The sequence below is a fragment of the Salvia splendens genome, chromosome 19, assembly GCF_004379255.2.
Source record: "Salvia splendens isolate huo1 chromosome 19, SspV2, whole genome shotgun sequence".
In the NCBI taxonomy this organism is placed as follows: domain Eukaryota; kingdom Viridiplantae; phylum Streptophyta; class Magnoliopsida; order Lamiales; family Lamiaceae; genus Salvia; species Salvia splendens.
Window position 1 is genome coordinate 26,000,352 of NC_056050.1, and position 19,288 is coordinate 26,019,639.

Sequence of the window (19,288 nt, forward strand, 5' to 3'; positions counted from 1 at the left end):
TTGATGCCGACCTGAGAGCAGAGCTTGATTGGTTGGCTTTTACCGAGCTGTAGGCTGAGGACGAACTCTTTGGTAATGCCGAACTCATACTCTTCCTTGGGCTTTGGGCTGATGGGCCGTCGTTGCTGTTGGGCTTGTTTAGTACGCACCCCATCACTACCCCCCCGAAGGGCGAAGTGAATCACTTCGGCGAAGTGAGTCACTTCGGCATTCTGGATAAAGGCAAGGGGGAGGCTGATGTCAGGGGACGTGCCTTGCACGTGACTGCATTAAATGCGACAGTAAAAACCGGCCGTTGAATCCTGAAAAGGTGGGATTCGAAACGGTGCGACGATTTTGAAATCTTCGCCGAATCTGATAAATACCTTCTTTCTTCATCATTGAAGCACTTTTGCGACTGCTTCTTCTGCACTCTCTCTTTTTTGCGAAAATTCTCTCTCCGCTTTCAAGAATTTCTTCAGACTTTCTTCACCTTCAAAAAGTAAGAAAAATGTCTTCTTCTTCTTCTTCGGAGTCGGGTAGCGGTAGGAGAGGCGGTAAGGGGTCTTCTGGCCGGAAAGAGTCCGGGGAGAAGACCGTAGAGTATTTCCATAGTATTTTGAGTAAGGATACTGTGATATCCCTACCCGAAAAATACTTTTTTCCTGGGGGGAAGGCGGTGGTACCTGACGGTGATCATAGGGCTGACTCCCCGCCGGAGGGTTACGCCACCGTGTACGAGGCCTGCTTAGAATGCGGGCTTCGTTTCCCCCTCCCTTCTGCCTTTATAGATTTACTAGATTTTTTTCAGCTTCCTTTAGGCCAGGTGACTCCGAACTCTTGGAGGCACTTGTCGGCCTTCGCTGCCGAACTCCGTAAGTTAGGAAGGGATTTGTCTTTGAAGGCGATCCTTAAATTCTTTCAATTTAAGAGGAAGGGGTCTTGGTTTTACTTGATCCCTGTACAGCCCTTTAGGGCCTTTTGTAAAACGAAGTGGCCGAAGTGGCAAAACCGCTTCTTCTACTATGATAGGACCGCGGCTCCTAGTTTTCCCTGGAGAGGGCCGAAGTCCGTTATCCGTCATCCTCGGCCTGAACCGTTGGACGAGCTCGATGGCGAGCTCAACAAGATTCCCATAGTTAGGAAACAATACACGGAGTCTGAGCTCGTCAAGGGCGACGTCGTGTTCGACATCTCGTCTTCGGACGAAGAGGCCGAGGGTGAGGATTTCTCTTTATCTTTATGCTCTACTGCTTTAACGAAGAAAATCTGACTTTGTTGTTTTTTTTTTGTTTTTTGACAGTGAACTTGCTGAATAAGGCTATCCGAAAGTCCTCCGAGCTTGTGGAGCCGGAGAGGCAGAGAGCCCCTCGCTCGGCGTCTGAAGCCGAGAAGAATCCGAAGAGGCAAAAAACCTCTTCTTCGGATCCGAAAGAGCCGGAGCCGTGTTCGGCTAAAGGGAAGGGGAAATTTCATGAGTCCCCAAGAGTGCCGGGGAAAGACCTGGTCATCTCCGAGGTGGTTGCAGACATCCCGGAACACGTCCCTGAGCCTTTTCAATGGCCGACGAATTTTGTGGAGGTAAGCTTTCTGACTTGGCTTCTTTTCCCCATTTTTTGATGGCCATTCTGTTGAGTTTTTTCCTTGTTCATCTTCAGAGAGCCAAGCTCGTCTCCGTGGAGCTCTCCAAAGCATCCCACGACTACGAGGAGATGTAGAAGAAGTTGCATCTTGCTCGTAGTCTGGCCGAACAGGCTGAGGCCAAATTTGAGAGGGCCCGAGCTGCTAGGATCTCGGCTCAGGATGAAGCCCGGTCAGCCAAAAACCAGCTCATCATCCTGCAAGAGCAGACGAAGCACCGGGAGGCTCAGAAGGAGGCTGCCGCCGTGGCTGCCCAGGGGGAGGCTCTCCGTGTTTACACGGAGAAACTCTTTTTGAGCAGCCAGTTCTCGGCCTTTGTCGGTAGTCTGGTAAGGCTAATTACCGATAAGGGCGAGCAGGGGGCCGACGTCGTGCTGCCTCTGTACAGCCGAGAGATAGCAGCTCGGCTTCAGAATCTGCCGCTCCTTGAGGAGCTCGCTTCATCCTCGGTCCTGCTTTCTGCAGACCGAGTCCGGAGTTGTCGAGCTGATCGGGACGAGAACCTGGAGGCTATCTTTGCCTCCGTGGGACCCGTTTCACCCGCTTCGACTTACAACGGAGAGGGTGAGGCCGAGCCGCTGGAGCAGGAGGCCGAAGTCGAGCGGGCCGGGCATCCGGAGAAGGAAGCCGATCAGGAGGCGGAGGCGAGGCCGGCAGGATGCGAGGCCGAGGCTGAGGTAGCTCAGGAGAAAGAAGCTGAACCAGACCGAGGAGCCGGAGACGAAGCTGGCGGAGTATGATTTCGTCTCCCTTCTCTTAGTCTAGTTTCTTCCTTGTAAAATGGCCTTGAAGCCCTCCTAGTGTAAAAAATTTTCCTTGTGAATGAAAAATTCTCTACACTTGTCTTCGTATAGCTTTTCGTACTCGCCTTTATTCCTGTTGTATTTTACTATCTGCTCGGTACAGCTGCCGAACTAATATAGCTGCTTTGTACTCAAGGAGATGGAGATACTTCACTGGAAACGGCTGTACTCTTCGGCTTTAGACGAAGCTGAGAAAAGAGCTATAGCCGATCAGACGAAGAATGACGAGCTTCTGGCTCGTTTAGTGAAGCTGGAGGCCGATAATAAGGACTTAGAGTCCGATAAGAAGGATCTGGAGGCCGAGCTGAATACGACCATTGCTGAGAGGACTGCGTACGAGGATTACATCCGTGTGCGCGGGGGAGTGACCATATCAGATGTTCAGAGTCGAGTTGACGAACTGTGGGAGGAATATCATGTACTCCGGAGGAACAATGCGCTGGAGAGCTCGGCTTGCCAACAAGTTGTGAAATCATTACGGCGCTGGGCTTCTCGGTACGACATCATTCTTTCCCGGCGTCCCTCAATCGAGAGATTCCTTAGGCATTTCCCGCCAACAGATGCTCGCACTCCAGATCAAGCCTCTGGTTCCCTTGTTCAAAATCCTACTCCAAGTCAACAACGAACTCCGGAACAGCCGGAAACGTCAAGACGAGAACGGGCTCAGGAGCAACCGGAATCGTCAAGACAGGGACGGACTGAAATTCGCCGAGGAGTTGTGACTATGAGCGAGCAAGATCAGCAGATGCTTATTGCAGAGACTCTTCATCGCCGAGGGGTTAGAGCTTCTGGGGCTCGCGGAAGAGGTGTTGGGTCGAGGATAGCATCTCGTCGACCTGCTTATTCTTCATCTGCTCGGAACAACCGAACTCGGCTTCCAGAGGATTTTGCAGATAGGTGGCTTAACTTTAGCAACCGAGGACAGTAGAATAGTCCTTTGTAATGGCGTAATGCCTTCTCGTAGGGGAGCTGAATTGTCTGCCGAACGAGATTTAATAAATGAAATTTTTTCCTTTCGCTTTTATCACTGCTTACTTACAGCTCTGCGAAACAATTTCATCGTGCTCGTCATCGGTCTTATGAAGTGAGCTTCTTTGATCGGACTCGTATTTGGACTTTGAAGTAAGCTTCTTTGACCGGACTCGTCTTTGATCTTATGAAGGAAACTTCTTTGACCGGACTTGGTTTGTGTTCTAATTTGGCGATTTTTGTCGCCGGGATCGAACTTTCCCTTGTCCTAATTCGGCGAGTTTTATCGCGTGGATCGGACTTTCCCAGTTAACCGAAGTGGTCTTATGCAGTAAACCTCTTTGACTAGACATGGTCGTCCCCGGTCTTATGAGGTAAACTTCTTTGACCGAACTTGGTCGTCCTAATTCGGTGAGGTTTATCGCGTGGATCGGACTTTCCCTTATTGCAGTTCGTTTCAGACGAAGTGCTTATTTCTTAAGCCGAATTGTGGTCTTGTATCTTCCTGAGAAGCTTGGACTCACAATCGTTGGCTTATTGCAGTTCGTTTCAGACGAAGTGCTTGTTAAGCTGAATTGCGGTCTTGTATCCTCCTTGGAAGCTTGGACTCACAGTCGTTGGCTTGTTGCAGTTCGTTTCAGACGGACTGCTTGTTAAGCTGAATTGTGGTCTTGTATCCTCCTTAGAAGCTCGGACTCACAATAGTCTTTAATAATCGATCTAAAAAGGGGATCAGTCTTTAAAGAACGATATACCTTGGTACCATTTGTAAGAGACGACAAGCACATAGAGACAAAACACATAGAGAAAAAATGAAAAAGATGAAGGAAAAAAAACTTTAAACTTTTTTTTAAAAAACGACAAGTAAAAGGTACAAGTAAGAAACAAACAAATAAAAACATATACCCCTATGACCGAACTAGACACGAGACGGACTGACCGGACTTTTGTCTCTTACAAGTGGAACTTCTTGAGGTTGGAGACGTGCCATGTTCGGGGTACTTGTTCTCCTGACATGTGAGTCAATTTATAAGACCCTTTGCCGAGGACTTCTGACACCCGATATGGACCCTCCCATGTGGGTTCGAGTTTGCCCAGCTTTTCTGCTCGGCTTACTTCGTTGTTTCTCAAGACGAGATCTCCCACTTGAAATTGAAGCTTTTTCACCCTTTGGTTATAATACCGGGCTACTTGCTCCTTATACTTGGCTGCTTTTATGCACGCCAATTCTCTTCTTTCTTCGGCGAGATCTAGTTCTGCTCTCAGTCCGTCGTCATTCATTTCTGAGGAGAAATTTAGAGTTCGGGGACTGGGTACGCCGATCTCCACCGGAATTACGGCTTCAGTGCCGTACACCAGACTATACGGAGTTTCACCGTTGGAGGTTTTGGGTGTAGTTCGGTAGGACCATAGGACTTGAGGGAGATTTTCTACCCATTGTCCTTTGGCTTGTTCTAACCGAGCTTTTAACCCTTTCACCAGAATCCGGTTCGTTACTTCCGTTTGTCCGTTTGCTTGGGGATGGGAGACCGAAGTGAACCGCTGTTGAATGTTCAGCTCTTGGCACCAATTCTTGAACGTCTTGTCGGTGAACTGAGTCCCATTATCCGAGATGAGGATGTGGGGTATGCCAAATCGGCACACTATGTTCTTCCAGACGAAGTCCAATGCCTTTGAGCTCGTTATTGTAGCTAATGGTTCAGCCTCCACCCACTTCGTGAAGTAGTCCACGGCAACGATAAGGAATTTCATTTGCCGAGGAGCTTGAGGAAGTGGTCCCACTATGTCTATGCCCCATTGCATGAAAGGCCAAGGGCTTTGCATAGTGTATAGATCGGTCTGCGGCATCCTTGGGACATTTGCATGAATTTGGCACTTCGTACACTTCTTGACAAGCTGCACTGCCTCTTGTACCATGGTTGGCCAATAATATCCCCATCTCAGAACTTTTTTAGCTAAAGCTCTGGCTCCGATGTGGCTACCGCACGATCCTTCATGAACTTCTCTGAGGATGTAGTCCGTCTCTTCTGGTCCTACGCACCGCAATAACGGCTGGAGGTAAGACTTTCTAAAGAGGACTCCTTCATGAAGTTCGTACCGAAGTGCTCGGCACGTGATCTTCCGAGCTTCTCTCTTATCCTCGGGCAATTGTCCTTGATCCAGATACTGCAAGATCGGCGTCATCCAGTTCGGCGAGCTGGATACTGAATGTACCTCGGCTTCATCAATGCTTCGATGCATTAATTCTTCCGCCTTTGAGCTCGGATCTGAGGCCAACTTACTTAAGGTATCTGCTCGGCTATTTTCCGCTCTGGGAATGCGGATTATCCGAAAATAGGAGAAACTTCGGCTGATGCTTTGCGCTTTGTCCAAATACTTCTTCATTCTCTCGTCACGAGCTTCACTTGTACCCAACATGTGATTTACTATGACTTGTGAATCACAATGGACTTTGAGAGACTTGACGAGCAGACTTTGCGCTAACTGGAGTCCGGCCAGGAGGGCTTCGTACTCGGCTTCATTATTAGTAGTGGGGAATAGGAACCGAAGTGAGTAGGTTACCTCGTGTCCGTCGGGAGCGACAAGTAAAATACCAGCTCCACTTCCCATCTTGTTTGAAGCTCCATCTACGAATCCGCTCCAGCAGTCCGGCGGCTCTACCTCGGATTCCAAGGGCTGTGCTAGTTCGGCATTGGCAGAATTCTTCTGTTCGGCAATAACAGGAATTGCTTGATCGAACTTTGCTTCTGCAAGAAAATCTGCCAAGGCTTGTCCCTTGATGGCTTTCCGAGGTAGATATTCAATTGTGTGTTCTCCCAACTCTATAGCCCACTTGGCGATTCTGCCTGATGCTTCTGGTTTGGTCAACACTTGCCGAAGTGGCAGATCAGTTAAGACGCATACCTTGTGAGCATAGAAGTATGGCCGCAGTCTCCTTGCTGCATTTACTAATGCCAGAGCAATCTTTTCCAGAGGTTGATACCTGGTTTCTGGACCTCTTAGTGCTCGGCTTGTAAAATAGATGGGAAGCTGCTTTAGGCCTTCTTCTCGTACAAGCACCGCGCTGATGGTTTGATCCGATGCCGCTAAGTATAAGAATATTACTTCGGCTTCGGTTGGAGCAGAGAGAATAGGAAGCTCGGCTAGATAACTTTTGAGCTCGTCAAAGGCCTTTTTCTGCTCGGCTCCCCACTCGAACTTTGGTGCCTTTTTCAACACCTTGAAGAACGGCAGTTGCTTTTCGGCTGCTTGGGAAAGGAATCGATTCAGTGCGGCTAGACATCCGGTTAGCCTTTGCACGTCATGTATGGACTTCGGCATTGCCATGTTCTGAACGACTTGAACTTTTGAGGGGTTTGCCTTGAGTCCGTCCTTTGAAACCCAACAACCCAGAAACTTTCCCGAATCTACCAAAAAGGTACACTTTTGGGGATTAAGTTTGAGGTTGGCTTTCTTGAGCACGTTGAGAGTGGACTTGAGGTTGTGCTCGTACTCCGAAGTGCTTTTGCTTTTGACGACTATATCGTCAACATACACTTCGACCTCCTTTCCAATCAGGTGCCGAAAAAGCTTGTCTACCATCCTTTGATAAGTGGCTCCGGCATTCTTTAAACCGAATGGCATCTTTTTATAAGCAAAAATGCCGAAATCAGTAATGAAGGCCGTTTTTGAAGCGTCAATCTCATCCATTAAAACTTGATGGTATCCTTTGTACAGATCAAGAAAACAAAAAATTTCAAAGCCTATCAAAGCTTCTACTTTTTTATCTATGTTCGGAAGGGGATAGCAATCTTTCGGACAGTGCTTATTTAGATCGGTGAAATCTATGCACATCCGCCATCCTCCTTCCTTTTTCTTGATCATGACAGGATTGGCCACCCACGAAGGATACTTCACTTCGAATAACACATCCGCCTTCAATAATTGACGGACTTCGTCATGGATGACTTGACTTCGTTCTGCCGCAAAGAGTCTTTGCTTCTGTTTTATCGGCCGGACCGAAGGATCAATATTTAAACGATGAGTGATTACCTCAGGGGGCACTCCGGTCATGTCCAACGGAGACCATGCAAAGACGTCTTTGTACTCCTTGAGGAGCTGGATGGTTTTTTCCCGAAGTAGAGGCGTTCCCGCGAAGCCGATCTTAACCGTTCTGGATGGATCGTCTTCGTACAGCTGAACTGTCATCGAATTCGGCTCCGGTATGACTTCGGTCATTGCCTCTGACTCCGGCTGCTGTGATTGCTATGCTTGGTGGTGCCGATCTGACTGCTCGGCACTTCTAAGCGCAATTTGCAGACATTCCTTTGCTCTCTTTTGGTCACCTCGGATGACCGCTATCCCTCCTTTAGTAGGGATCTTGATGGTGAGGTGATAAGTGGAGCAAATGGCCCGAACTGTGTTGAGCCAGTCTCTTCCCAGGATGACGTTGTACGGGGACCGAGCTTTCACCACGAAAAACTCAATCATCGTACTGGAGCTAGTAGGCGCTTTCCCCACCGTGATCGGAAGGCTGATAATACCTTCAGGGCGGGTGTCCTCCTGGGCGAAGCTCTTCAGGGGAAGCGGAGCCGGACTGAGCCGAGCTGGGTCCACTTCTAGTTTGTCGAAGCACTCTTTAAAAAGAATGCTGACTGACGCTCCTGTATCCACAAACACCCTGTGGATCAGTTTGTTTGCCACTCCGGCTTGGATGACAATGGCGTCTTGGTGAGGAGAGATGGCCGGGACGGGATCAGCATCCGAGAACGTAATCACTTCGTCCTGCTTCAGCCTTTTATGCGTTGGCTCCTCTCGATTGGAGCCTCTGCGCTCTGACTTCAGGGACGACTTGGTCTTCCCGGCAGGGAGAGCGTCAATAGTCTGGATTACTCCATCATATTGCGGCTCGTCATCGTCTTCGGGATCCGGCTGCCTTTTCGGATCCTGAGGAGCGCAGTTCGCACCTCTCTGCTTCTTATTCTTCTTTGACTGCTTGCTTTGGTATTTTTTCAATGTCCCTGCCTTCACAAGAACATCGATACCTGCAGCCAAGTTTCTGCACTCCTCGGTATCGTGACCGTGGTCTTGATGGTAGGAGCAGTAGTTATCCTGGGGTCGGCGCGCGGCTGATTTCGTCATCCGCTTTGGCTTTTCGAACAGGTCAGAGTGCAGTTCGAAAATTTCCGCTCTCGGCTTGTTCAGCGGTACGAACTGAGCGGGCGGCTTCCCGGGATTGAGACGGGGTCCCAATCTGTCTTGCACCGGAGCCCTTTGAATTCTTTCAAATGGAGTTCGGCGAGGATGCCCCTGATCGCTATGATCGGGCTTCCTTCTGTCTCCTCGGGACGATGAGCTGTCTAACGACCGTTTGCGACGGTCTGCCTCATCGGCCCGGGAGTACTGGTCCGCAATGTCCCACATTTCCTGAGCTGTCTGCGGACCGCACTCAACGAGCTTCCTGTAGAGAGCTCCGGGCAGGATTCCATTTTGGAATGCCGAGATGACAAGCAGATCGTTGAGATCGTCTACTTGCAGGCATTCCTTGTGGAATCTTGTCATAAAGTCGCTGATTTTTTCGTCGCGACCTTGACGAATGGAAAGCAGCTGAGCCGAAGTGATTCGGACTTCCGCTTTCTGAAAGAACCTCCTATGGAATGCATCCATTAGATCTCGGTAAGATCTAATGCTGCCTTGGGGGAGGCTATCGAACCACCTTCTTGCGTTCCCGATGAGCAGCTCGGGAAACAGCTTGCACATGTGGACCTCGTTGAGACCCTGGTTCGCCGTGTTATATTGATAGCGTCCCAAGAAATCATGAGGATCCACGAGTCCGTCATAGGTTATCGACGGAGTTCGGTAGTTCTGTGGTAGGGGAGTTCGGGTAATATCGTCCGAGAACGGAGTCCTCAATGCTCCGTACATGGCGAACCCGACATTTCTTCGGTATGGAGGAGATGGAGTTCTCCTGTGATTCCGGTACCGAGGATTCTTTCTCCTGGAAGACATGACACTACTGCGGTAGTGACTGTCTCGTATGGAGGGAGAGGGAGAATCCGCCGTTTTCGTCTCCGGCTGCTTTTGGCTTTTTTGCAGGAAGGTTAAGAATTCCTCCTGCTTTTCAGCCAAAAACAGCTTGACAGCCTCGTTCAAATCGGGCTGCTGGGAAGACTCGGTGTGACGGCTTTTGGAGCGGCTAGTTCCTTCACCGTGAGAACAGGAGGTAGTCTCCCGAGGCTGTTTCCCAGAGCTGCGGGCTGGACTAGCTTCCTCCTGGTTATCGCGAACGGTGTTACGGGTGTTACGTGATCTGGTACGCATTTTTGGGGTGGAAAAGGGTCAAAAATTCGCTTTATCACAAATTTTGTTCTCTGTTTCCCACAGACGGCGCCAGTGATGGATCCGCGAATTTCTGATGTTAGTAAATGCTGGTAGAGAATAAAGACTACGACACAAAGAATTTACGTGGTTCGATTTACTGAAGTAAATCTACGTCCACGGGAAGAAGGGAGGGCAAGATTATATTGCTTGATCTGGGATTACAGCTTACAACACAGACTTGCTATATGATATTTTATCTCTAGAGAGCTTAAAACCTTGTCTATCAGATCTAAGTTCTATTTATATATTGAACGAAGATCGTGGCTTGCATCACCACCCTAAGTCGTGGATGTCGTGTAGGTCATGGCCTAAGATCGTGGATGTAGCGTAGGTCATGGCCTACGATCGTGGCCTGAGTTGACACCACGTGGCAGTGGGTGTGTTGGAAGTTGTGGAAATCCTGTATGGGTCCACTAACTCCTTGTTCGGTCGAATACTGAGACCGAACTGCTTTGGTTGCCGATCTGAGAGTAGAGCTTGATGCCGACCTGAGAGCAGAGCTTGATTGGTTGGCTTTTACCGAGCTGTAGGCTGAGGCCGAACTCTTTGGTAATGCCGAACTCATACTCTTCCTTGGGCTTTGGGCTGATGGGCCGTCGTTGCTGTTGGGCTTGTTTAGTACGCACCCCATCACCGCCCTCTCTCAACTCTTAGCTCGTGAAATCGATATTTTCCGGCGTCGAATAGAAAAACCGGACTAAATACATTCGGAGATGCAATCCTCCACGGTGACATTATGCACCGCCGCTTCTCCGCCGTCGAATAGAAAAACCGGACTAAATACATTCGGAGATGCAATCCTCCACGGTGACATTATGCACCGCCGCTTTTCCGCCGGCGATCAATTGCGCTTCAATCAGACCGTTGAGAATTGTCAATTTCAAAACACCTGTATTGATTTCACTTGTCGATTTTATCTGCGATGACCGTAGAAAACGACGCAGTCTGTCTATTTCTAGTAGATGTGCGCGGCGGTTGCGTTTGAATCGAAATTTTATCTCTAGTACCACTGCCGCAGCTGGCGGCGGCGGCGGTGGTTCCGTTTCGGAGCTTAACGACGGCGCTAGGAAACTACTGCAGGTCATTCTGTGGATAGCTGAGGCTGTTTATATCGTTTGGCTCTTCTTACTTCCCTATGCTCCTGTAAGTATAGCTCATTTATTTAATCAATAATTTAGCCTGATTTCTATTTTTCTCTACTTTTTTAGGTATTGTTATTTTTATTTCCGCAGCAGCTCTGTTTATGGATCAATTCATTCATACTTCAGTTTGATTGTATCTATGAAATTTCATTAATGTTTGAGATTCTGAGGAGAATGTGATTGCAGATGTTGCTCTTTAGGCATAAATCATAATGCAACTTTGAAATGAATTGGAATTTTACTGCTGATTTATTTGCTTCATATTTGCTTGTAGGGGGATCCTGTCTGGGCCATTAGTTCAGACACAATCAGTTCTCTGATAGGCCTTTCACTCAATTTCTTCTTTATTCTGCCTTTGACAAACTTAGGTAATACTAGTACTTTCTTCTGTTGCATCGTCGTATTTTATACGGATATGCTACTTACTCTTGAATTTAATGCTACGTGATATCAATGTGCTGCTGTTTTATGCCTTATTGGAAGTATCGTGATCATGTGTGAGATTGTACTTTGGCAGAGCAGTCGGTATTCATCTCATCGAGGCACCAGTTCTCCATCCAGTAAGTTTTACTGGTATAGCAAACTTTTAGGGCCTCGTTCTGTTTTAGGTTGATTTCTTATACTGTTATCTTGTTTTGCTTAGATGTCTGAAGGATTATTCAACCTTGTTATTGCGTGGACGTTGATGTTTGCTCCTCTGCTTTACACTGATAAACTGAGAGACAGATTCAAGGGATCAATTGATGTATTATGGGGCTTTCAGATGTTTCTCACAAACAGTGTAATAATGGAGTGCTCATTTCAGTTGGAAGAAGAAGGCAGAAGAAGGAAGCTCGGCTTTGAGCTGGAACTAGCCGAGAAGGGAGTTCGGTTTTTGAGCCGAGAAGGGAGTTCGGTTTTGAGCCGAGAAGGGAGTTCGGTTTTGAGCCGAGAAGGGAGTTCGGTTTTGAGCCGAGAAGGGAGTTCGGTCTTGAGCCGAGAAGGAAGAAGCAACCTAGAGAAACTAGCCGTTGGAGCAGCAGTTAGTTAGCTGAGATGTAGCGGTTATTCTTCTTGTTTTCTTGATTCTTGTTGTAATTAGTTAGTAGCAGTTGCTACTTGATTGTAGAGCTTTAAATAGCTCATAAACCGTGTATGTAGTTAGTAGTTTTATCAATAAAGAGTTTTCCAGTTTCTCTCCAAGATTATCATCTTCAATACTCAAAGTGTGAGTGTGTGTGTTTCTGCATTGTGTGATCTCATACAACAGTGAGTGTGTGTGTGATCTTCTTGAGTGTGTGAAAGCCTTGTGTGTGTAAAACCCAACAAGTGGCGCCGTCTGTGGGAAGGGATATTGAAGCTGATTTGCAGAGGATCAAACGGTTTCAGAGATGGCAGCAAGGCTTGATGCAGAAAAGTTCACAGGCAAGAATGATTATAGCCTGTGGAAGATGAAGATGAAGGCGGTTTTGATTCAACAAGGCTTGGCCGCAGTTCTTGCAAAACCAGAGGAGAAAGGAAAGGCTCCAGTGCTTGATGATAAAGCTCAGGCAAAGATGGAGGAGATGCAGCTCAAGGCACATTCTGCAGTGATTCTGTGCCTTGGAGATAAGGTCTTGAGGGATGTTCAAGAAGCCAAGACTGCGGTGGAGATCTTGGACAAGTTGGATGAAGTTTACTTGGCCAAATCCTTGGCTAACCGGCTGTATCTCAAGAAGAGGCTGTATGCCTATAGTTTTTCTGGAGATAGGTCCATCATTGAGCAGCTAGAGGAGTTCAACAAGATCATTGATGACCTGGGATCTGTTGATGTCAAGATTTCAGATGAGGATAAGGCCATTCTCACATTGAATGCCTTGCCTAGCTCGTATGACCAGTTAAGTGATGCAATTATCTATGGAAGAGATAAACCTATCACCTATGCAGAAGTCTATTCAGCCTTGATGGCCAAAGAACTCCAGAAGACAGCCAACAGAGGCTCTGCAAGCTCCAATGTTCAAGCTGCAGAGGCCTTGAATGTGAAGAAGTTCAAGAAGCAGAACTTCAAGAAGAAGTTTGAGGGCCCTAAACCCTCAAGTTCTGATGCTCAGAAGGAAACCAGAGCTTGCTATTGGTGCAAGAAACCTGGACATTTGAAGAAAGATTGTCATGCATGGAAGAGAAAGATGGCCTCTGAGGGACACAACCAATCTGATTGTGTGGAGAGTGCTGATCCCCCGGCTCAACTTATGAATATTAGTGACAGTGGGGTCAGTCACAGGTGGATAATGGACTCGGGGTGCAGCTTCCATATGTGCCCCAATAGAAGCTGGTTTCATGATCTTCAAGAAGCATCGGGTACGGTTGTTCTTGGAAATAATCATACTTGTCAGATAAAAGGGATAGGGAAAGTGAAGCTAAGCCTACAAGATGGCTCTGTGAAGATCCTGACTGGGGTGAGGTATATTCCAGAAGTGAAGAGGAACCTCATCTCATTGGGAATGCTGGAGCAGAGGGGGTTCACTATATTAATGAGTCAAGGAAAATTGTTTGTGAAATCTGGAGATGCAGTGATGATGGAGGCTGACAGAGAGCATATTCTCTATTATTTGAAGGCTAAGGCTGTTGATGGAGAAAGCAATGCTGTGTCAGATGATTCCCTAATGCTATGGCACAAGAGGCTGGGCCATCCAGCAGAAGGAAGCTTGAAAGAACTCATCAAGAAGGGCCTGATCTCTGGAGATTTCAACAAGATGGACCCCTGTGAGCAGTGTATACTTGGAAAAGCAAAGAAGGCACCCTATCCTACATGTATTCACTCTTCTACAGCCCCTTTAGACTACATACATAGTGATCTTTGGGGGCCTTCACCGGTGTGTTCAATTGGTGGAGGAAAGTATTATCTAGCTATCATTGATGACTATACAAGGAAGTTGTGGGTATATATTCTTAAGGAAAAATCTGAAACACTCACTAAGTTCAAGATATGGTGTAAGGAGGTGGAGCTAGAGAAAGGAAGGAGTGTTAAATGTCTAAGAACTGACAATGGCTTGGAATTCTTGTCTGCTGAATTTGATATATTTTGCAAAGAGAAGGGTATGAAGAGGCACCGTACTGTTCCTGGTAATCCCCAGCAAAATGGTGTTGTGGAGAGGATGAATAGGACTATCCTAGAGAGGGTGAGGTGCCTGCTTCTTGGTTCTGGTTTGAGCAGCAGGTTCTGGGGAGAGGCGGTGTATACAGCAGCCTATCTCATCAATAAATGCCCATCTACTGCCCTGAAATCTGAAACTCCTGATTACATGTGGTATGGAGCTCATAGTGACTACTCAAAATACAAGGTGTTTGGGTGTGCAGCCTATGCTCATGCTAGGCAAAGTAAGCTTGAAGCTAGGGCTCTGAAATGTATCTTGCTGGGATATCAGAGGGGTGTCAAGGGGTATAGGCTCTGGTGTATTGAGCCTGGTAGGCAGAAGGTGGTGGTGAGTAGGGATGTGGTGTTCTTGGAGGATCAGATGCCCTACTTGAAAGATAAGCTGGACTCCAGTGACTCCAGTGAAGTTGAGAGTGATTTCTTCAAGGTGGAGCCTATGGGAGTTGGCCTAGGAGCAGGTGGAGTCACTGACTCAGAAAATGAACCTGATCCAGAGGGTGATGGTGCTCCAGCTCAAGGTAGAAGAAATGATGAGCCCACAGCAGATCCTACCAGAGAGTACCAGATTGCAAGAGATAGGGGAAGGAGAAATGCAAAGCCTCCTGAGAAATTTGCAGATATGGTCTATTATGCACTGTGTACTGCTGAGAGTATTGATATTGCTGATCCTCTCACCTATAAAGAGGCCATGAGAAGCAAAGACAGAGAGAGATGGATAGAGGCCATGAATGAAGAAATAGAGTCTTTACTCAAGAACAAAACCTGGATTTTGGTGGACAAATCCAAGCTGAATACAGATGGAAAGGAGAGGAAGCTGATCAGTTGCAAGTGGTTGTTTAAAAAGAAGGTAGAGACCACTGATAAAGACAGAATCAGGTTCAAAGCAAGGCTGGTGGCAAGGGGATTTACACAGCAAGAAGGAGTTGACTTCAATGAGGTGTTTGCTCCGGTTGTTAAGCACACTTCTATTAGGATTTTGTTGGCTGTGGTGAATCAGCTAGATTGGGAATTGCAGCAGCTTGATGTGAAGACTGCCTTCCTAAATGGAGACCTAGAGGAGACTATCTTCATGGATCAGCCAGAGGGCTATGTGAAGAGTGGTGAAGAAAGCAAGGTGTGCTTGCTACAAAAGAGTCTTTATGGTCTTAAGCAAAGTCCTAGACAGTGGAACAAGAAGTTTGATGCTCAAATGAAGAAGATTGGCTTCATTAGATCAGAGTTTGATGATTGCATCTACATCAAGAGGAAGGGCAAAACACCTATTGCCTATCTATTGCTCTATGTGGATGATATGCTACTTGCAGGACCTTCTATGACAGAAATTCAGCAAGTCAAGGAGGATTTGAAGTCTAGCTTTGAAATGAAGGATCTAGGAGAGTCAAGGAAGATCCTAGGCATACACATTCAGAGAGACAGAGGCTGCAAGAAGCTGTGGATGTTTCAAACTGACTATATTGAGAAAGTTTTGCAGAGATTCAAAATGGAAAATGCAAAAGCTGCATCAACTCCTCTGTCCCAGAGTTTTAAGCTTTCAAAGGAGCAGGCCCCTAAATCTAAGCAAGAGGCTGAGGAGATGGAGTCTATTCCTTATGCTAGTGTGGTTGGAAGTGTTATGTATACTATGATCTGTACCAGACCAGATCTGGCACATGCTATCTCAGTGACTAGCAGATACATGGCTGACCCGGGGAAGGAGCATTGGAATGCTCTTAAGTGGATATTGAGGTACATGAAGTCAACCAGTGGCTGGGGAATTGTCTTCAATGGCTGGGAAGGTGAATCTGAGGAGGTTGTGCAGGGCTATTGTGATGCAGACTATGCTGCAAACCTGGACAACAGAAAGTCCCAAACAGGTTATCTTTTCACCATGTTTGGAACTGTAATCAGCTGGAAATCAGGTTTGCAAAGTGTTGTTGCTCTCTCAACAACAGAATCAGAGTATATAGCTCTCACTGCAGCTGTACAGGAGAGCTTTTGGATTCAGGGAGTGATTTCTGACTTTGGTTTTGACCAAAAGACAATGGTGATTCATTGTGACAGCAGCTCAGCTATGTGCTTGGCTAAACATCCGGGTTTTCATGAAAGGAGCAAGCACATAGACATAAAGTTGCATTTTATTAGAGATGAGATTGAGAAGGGGAGAGTGAAGGTGATTAAGATTAACACCTTGCACAATCCGGCTGACATGCTAACAAAGTCTCTAGGTAGAGACAAGTTTGATCATTGCAAGAAGTTGATCAATGTTTATGCAAGAACTGAGATAAGCCCTCAGGTGGAGAATTGTAATAATGGAGTGCTCATTTCAGTTGGAAGAAGAAGGCAGAAGAAGGAAGCTCGGCTTTGAGCTGGAACTAGCCGAGAAGGGAGTTCGGTTTTGAGCCGAGAAGGGAGTTCGGTTTTGAGCCGAGAAAGGAGTTCGGTTTTGAGCCGAGAAGGAAGAAGCAACCTAGAGAAACTAGCCGTTGGAGCAGCAGTTAGTTAGCTGAGATGTAGCGGTTATTCTTCTTGTTTTCTTGATTCTTGTTGTAATTAGTTAGTAGCAGTTGCTACTTGATTGTAGAGCTTTAAATAGCTCATAAACCGTGTATGTAGTTAGTAGTTTTATCAATAAAGAGTTTTCCAGTTTCTCTCCAAGATTATCATCTTCAATACTCAAAGTGTGAGTGTGTGTGTTTCTGCATTGTGTGATCTCATACAACAGTGAGTGTGTGTGTGATCTTCTTGAGTGTGTGAAAGTCTTGTGTGTGTAAAACCCAACAAACAGTATGCTTCTCAACTTGTTTGTGCTTGCCACACACACACACACAGTCATTTGATATTCCTTTGCCAATTCTATAGTTTTAATGATTCGGATTGTGTCCTCAATTGTTACTTTTATTGGCTGCAGCGTTCTTGATTCCTTACATGGCCATACGTCTGAACGAGGCTCAAGAGGACGACACTCCAAGAAAGACCTCTCAACTTGGTTCAGTCATGACAAACGGAGCAGCCATTGTTGGACTCACTGGTGGGCTTGTAAGCTTGCTGTCGATAGTTTGGGCCTTTTACGGCCGAGGAGATGGTAATTTTGGAGATTTGGGAGAAAGACTGGAGTTTCTGCAAAACTATCTTGGATCCGAGAGACTCGCCTATGCCTTCATCTGGGATATCTGCCTGTACCTAGTTTTCCAGCCATGGTTGATCGGCGACAACCTCCAAAATGTCCAACAAGACAAAATTGCTTCGGTTAATCTTCTCAGATTCGTCCCAGTAGTCGGCCTAGTAGCCTACTGCCTCTGTTTAGACACCAGCAAAGAGACATAGCCTTATATACTACTACACATTTGTTACTAATGCTTTGATTATTTAACAGATTCTAAAACTTCATTCTTGAATGTGTGTTATATCTTGATAAGTTTGCAATGAAAAGGGCCCTTTCTATTGAGAGTCAAGCAGGTAAATTACATCACAAAGTCAAAATATTACAACATGAAGTGTTGAATTCAAGACAGATTGCCACCACTCTGCTGCCAGAGATTGATGATGTCCGTGGCCTGATTGAGAAGAATGATCATCTTCTTCTGCGAGATCCACGGCTTGCTCTCTAGAGTCGCCTTGAGCTCTTCCCATGCATCCTTCCTCGGCCAGAAGAAGTAAGGGCTCAGCGGCACGGAGCCATGCCCCGGTATGCTCTGATCCAGCCCGAGACCGATGTTCTTCTCCATCCATATGAACTTCAGCACCAGCTGCGGCCGCCCCACGGGCTGCTTCACAGCTGACTGGTAATAATATATCGAAAACACACACTCAGTATGTGCATTTCATGATTGGTAATGTATAACAGTAGATATATAAATTGTGATAGAGCAATGCTAATAAAAATTAAATCTATTTTTATGGTGAAAAGCTAATTGAGCAGTGCAGGTGAACCTGAGGTTGTGGGACGAGTCTGGCGGCTGTTTCTGCCGGAGCTACTTCAGTGGCGGCGGCGGCGGCGGGCTTGAATTTGAGGTGAGTAGAGCGCAATCGGGAAACTCTTGGGTTCACAGAAAATGAGGTTTTTGAGGGTGGGGAGGAGATGTTCTTGAAAACAGAGGAAGGGCGGCTTGTAATAGGGCCCTTTATGCTTGGTTGCACTGACATGGATAACATCTTCTGCTTTTCTTAAAATCGAGAGAGAGAGAGGAGAGGAGAGGAGAGGAGAGGAGGAGAGATGGAGAGGATTGATGTGATAAGGTATCCAATCTAGAAGAGAAGGGAGGGGCCATGGGCCTCTCCTCAATTGGGCTTTTAATACTAAGGATCGATTTAAGCCCACAACTGACAAATAGGCTTGGTTTTCTTATCTAATTTTTTTATTCGGAGGAATAAAATTTGAAAAAGACATGGATTGCGATTTTAAGATTTCAAACGTTTTTGGCTAAAAAATCAGATTTCTTTGGTTGAAGACCATGGGTATCGCATCGGCGGATCCAATGATTATTGCACGTGTTGTCATGCCGATTTATAGGTACCTTGAAGGATGTGACAGCATGTCATGGATTTAAGACTGCTTTGTGCTCAATTATAGGTACATCGAAAGATGTGACTGAGATTTAAGGTAACTCTATACCAAAGGTAGAGTATTTGATTAAGGATGGACGAAAAAAAGATTAAACATTGACTAACCAAATAGTAAGCCATCAACTTAATAGTTACATTGGAGGATGTCACACGAAAATCTAGAGAATCAAACTAGTCAACAGTAATTATGTACTATAATTAATCACTAACTTACAAACGACTGAAACCATAAATAAATAAAATCATAAAACAAAGAATGTTTATATCAATAAATATCTTGCATAATGATTTGACAATGAAATCTCTTCAAAAGTAGTAGTCCCGAAGTTTACATGTTAGTCGCGTTCCCAACAGACGAATGGCTCTAGGAGTTTCGAAAGAGATACAAAATTCATTGAAAATATATTTAAGGCCACGTTATCAGTTTTAATACGAAATTGATAAAATATGAGAGAGAAAATTAGTTAAAGCAGTATTAGTTGATAATGAGACAAAAATTAGTAGATTCACCAAATTAGTAGTGTGTAATGTGTGGTGAATTTAAAAAAATAAATAAAAGGCAGATCAATTTTGAGAGACTGACCAAAATAAAATATTTTTTAGTGACGGATAAAGTATATACATTCTTTGTTCCTAAATAGTCTATGTATTGTACTCCACTTACAAGTGAAGAAACACTTTTTTCTTGACAACGACTTATACACATATATTTTTGTATATTACTATTATTTTGCATTATC

At 46.1% G+C, this 19,288-nt stretch overlaps 2 protein-coding genes across 2 annotated transcripts; one reads left to right on the forward strand and one right to left on the reverse strand.

Moving 5' to 3' along the window:
• The first annotated feature begins 10,422 nt into the window (after window positions 1-10,422).
• Window positions 10,423-17,309, forward strand: LOC121779240. The gene is made up of 5 exons (XM_042176557.1): window positions 10,423-10,895; window positions 11,169-11,262; window positions 11,417-11,454; window positions 11,538-11,673; window positions 16,894-17,309. The coding sequence occupies exons 1-5, from the start codon at window positions 10,545-10,547 to the stop codon at window positions 17,307-17,309; spliced, it is 1,035 nt and encodes a 344-aa protein (XP_042032491.1). The 5' UTR covers window positions 10,423-10,544.
• Window positions 17,310-17,401: 92 nt separating this feature from the next.
• LOC121779849 (30S ribosomal protein 3-1, chloroplastic-like) lies at window positions 17,402-18,232 on the reverse strand. Its single transcript, XM_042177306.1, has 2 exons — window positions 17,916-18,232; window positions 17,402-17,764 (listed from the first exon to the last, which is right to left on the reverse strand). Exons 1-2 carry the CDS (start codon window positions 18,135-18,137, stop codon window positions 17,489-17,491), a joined length of 498 nt encoding a protein of 165 aa, XP_042033240.1. The 5' UTR covers window positions 18,138-18,232; the 3' UTR covers window positions 17,402-17,488.
• Between the last annotated feature and the right edge of the window lie 1,056 nt (window positions 18,233-19,288).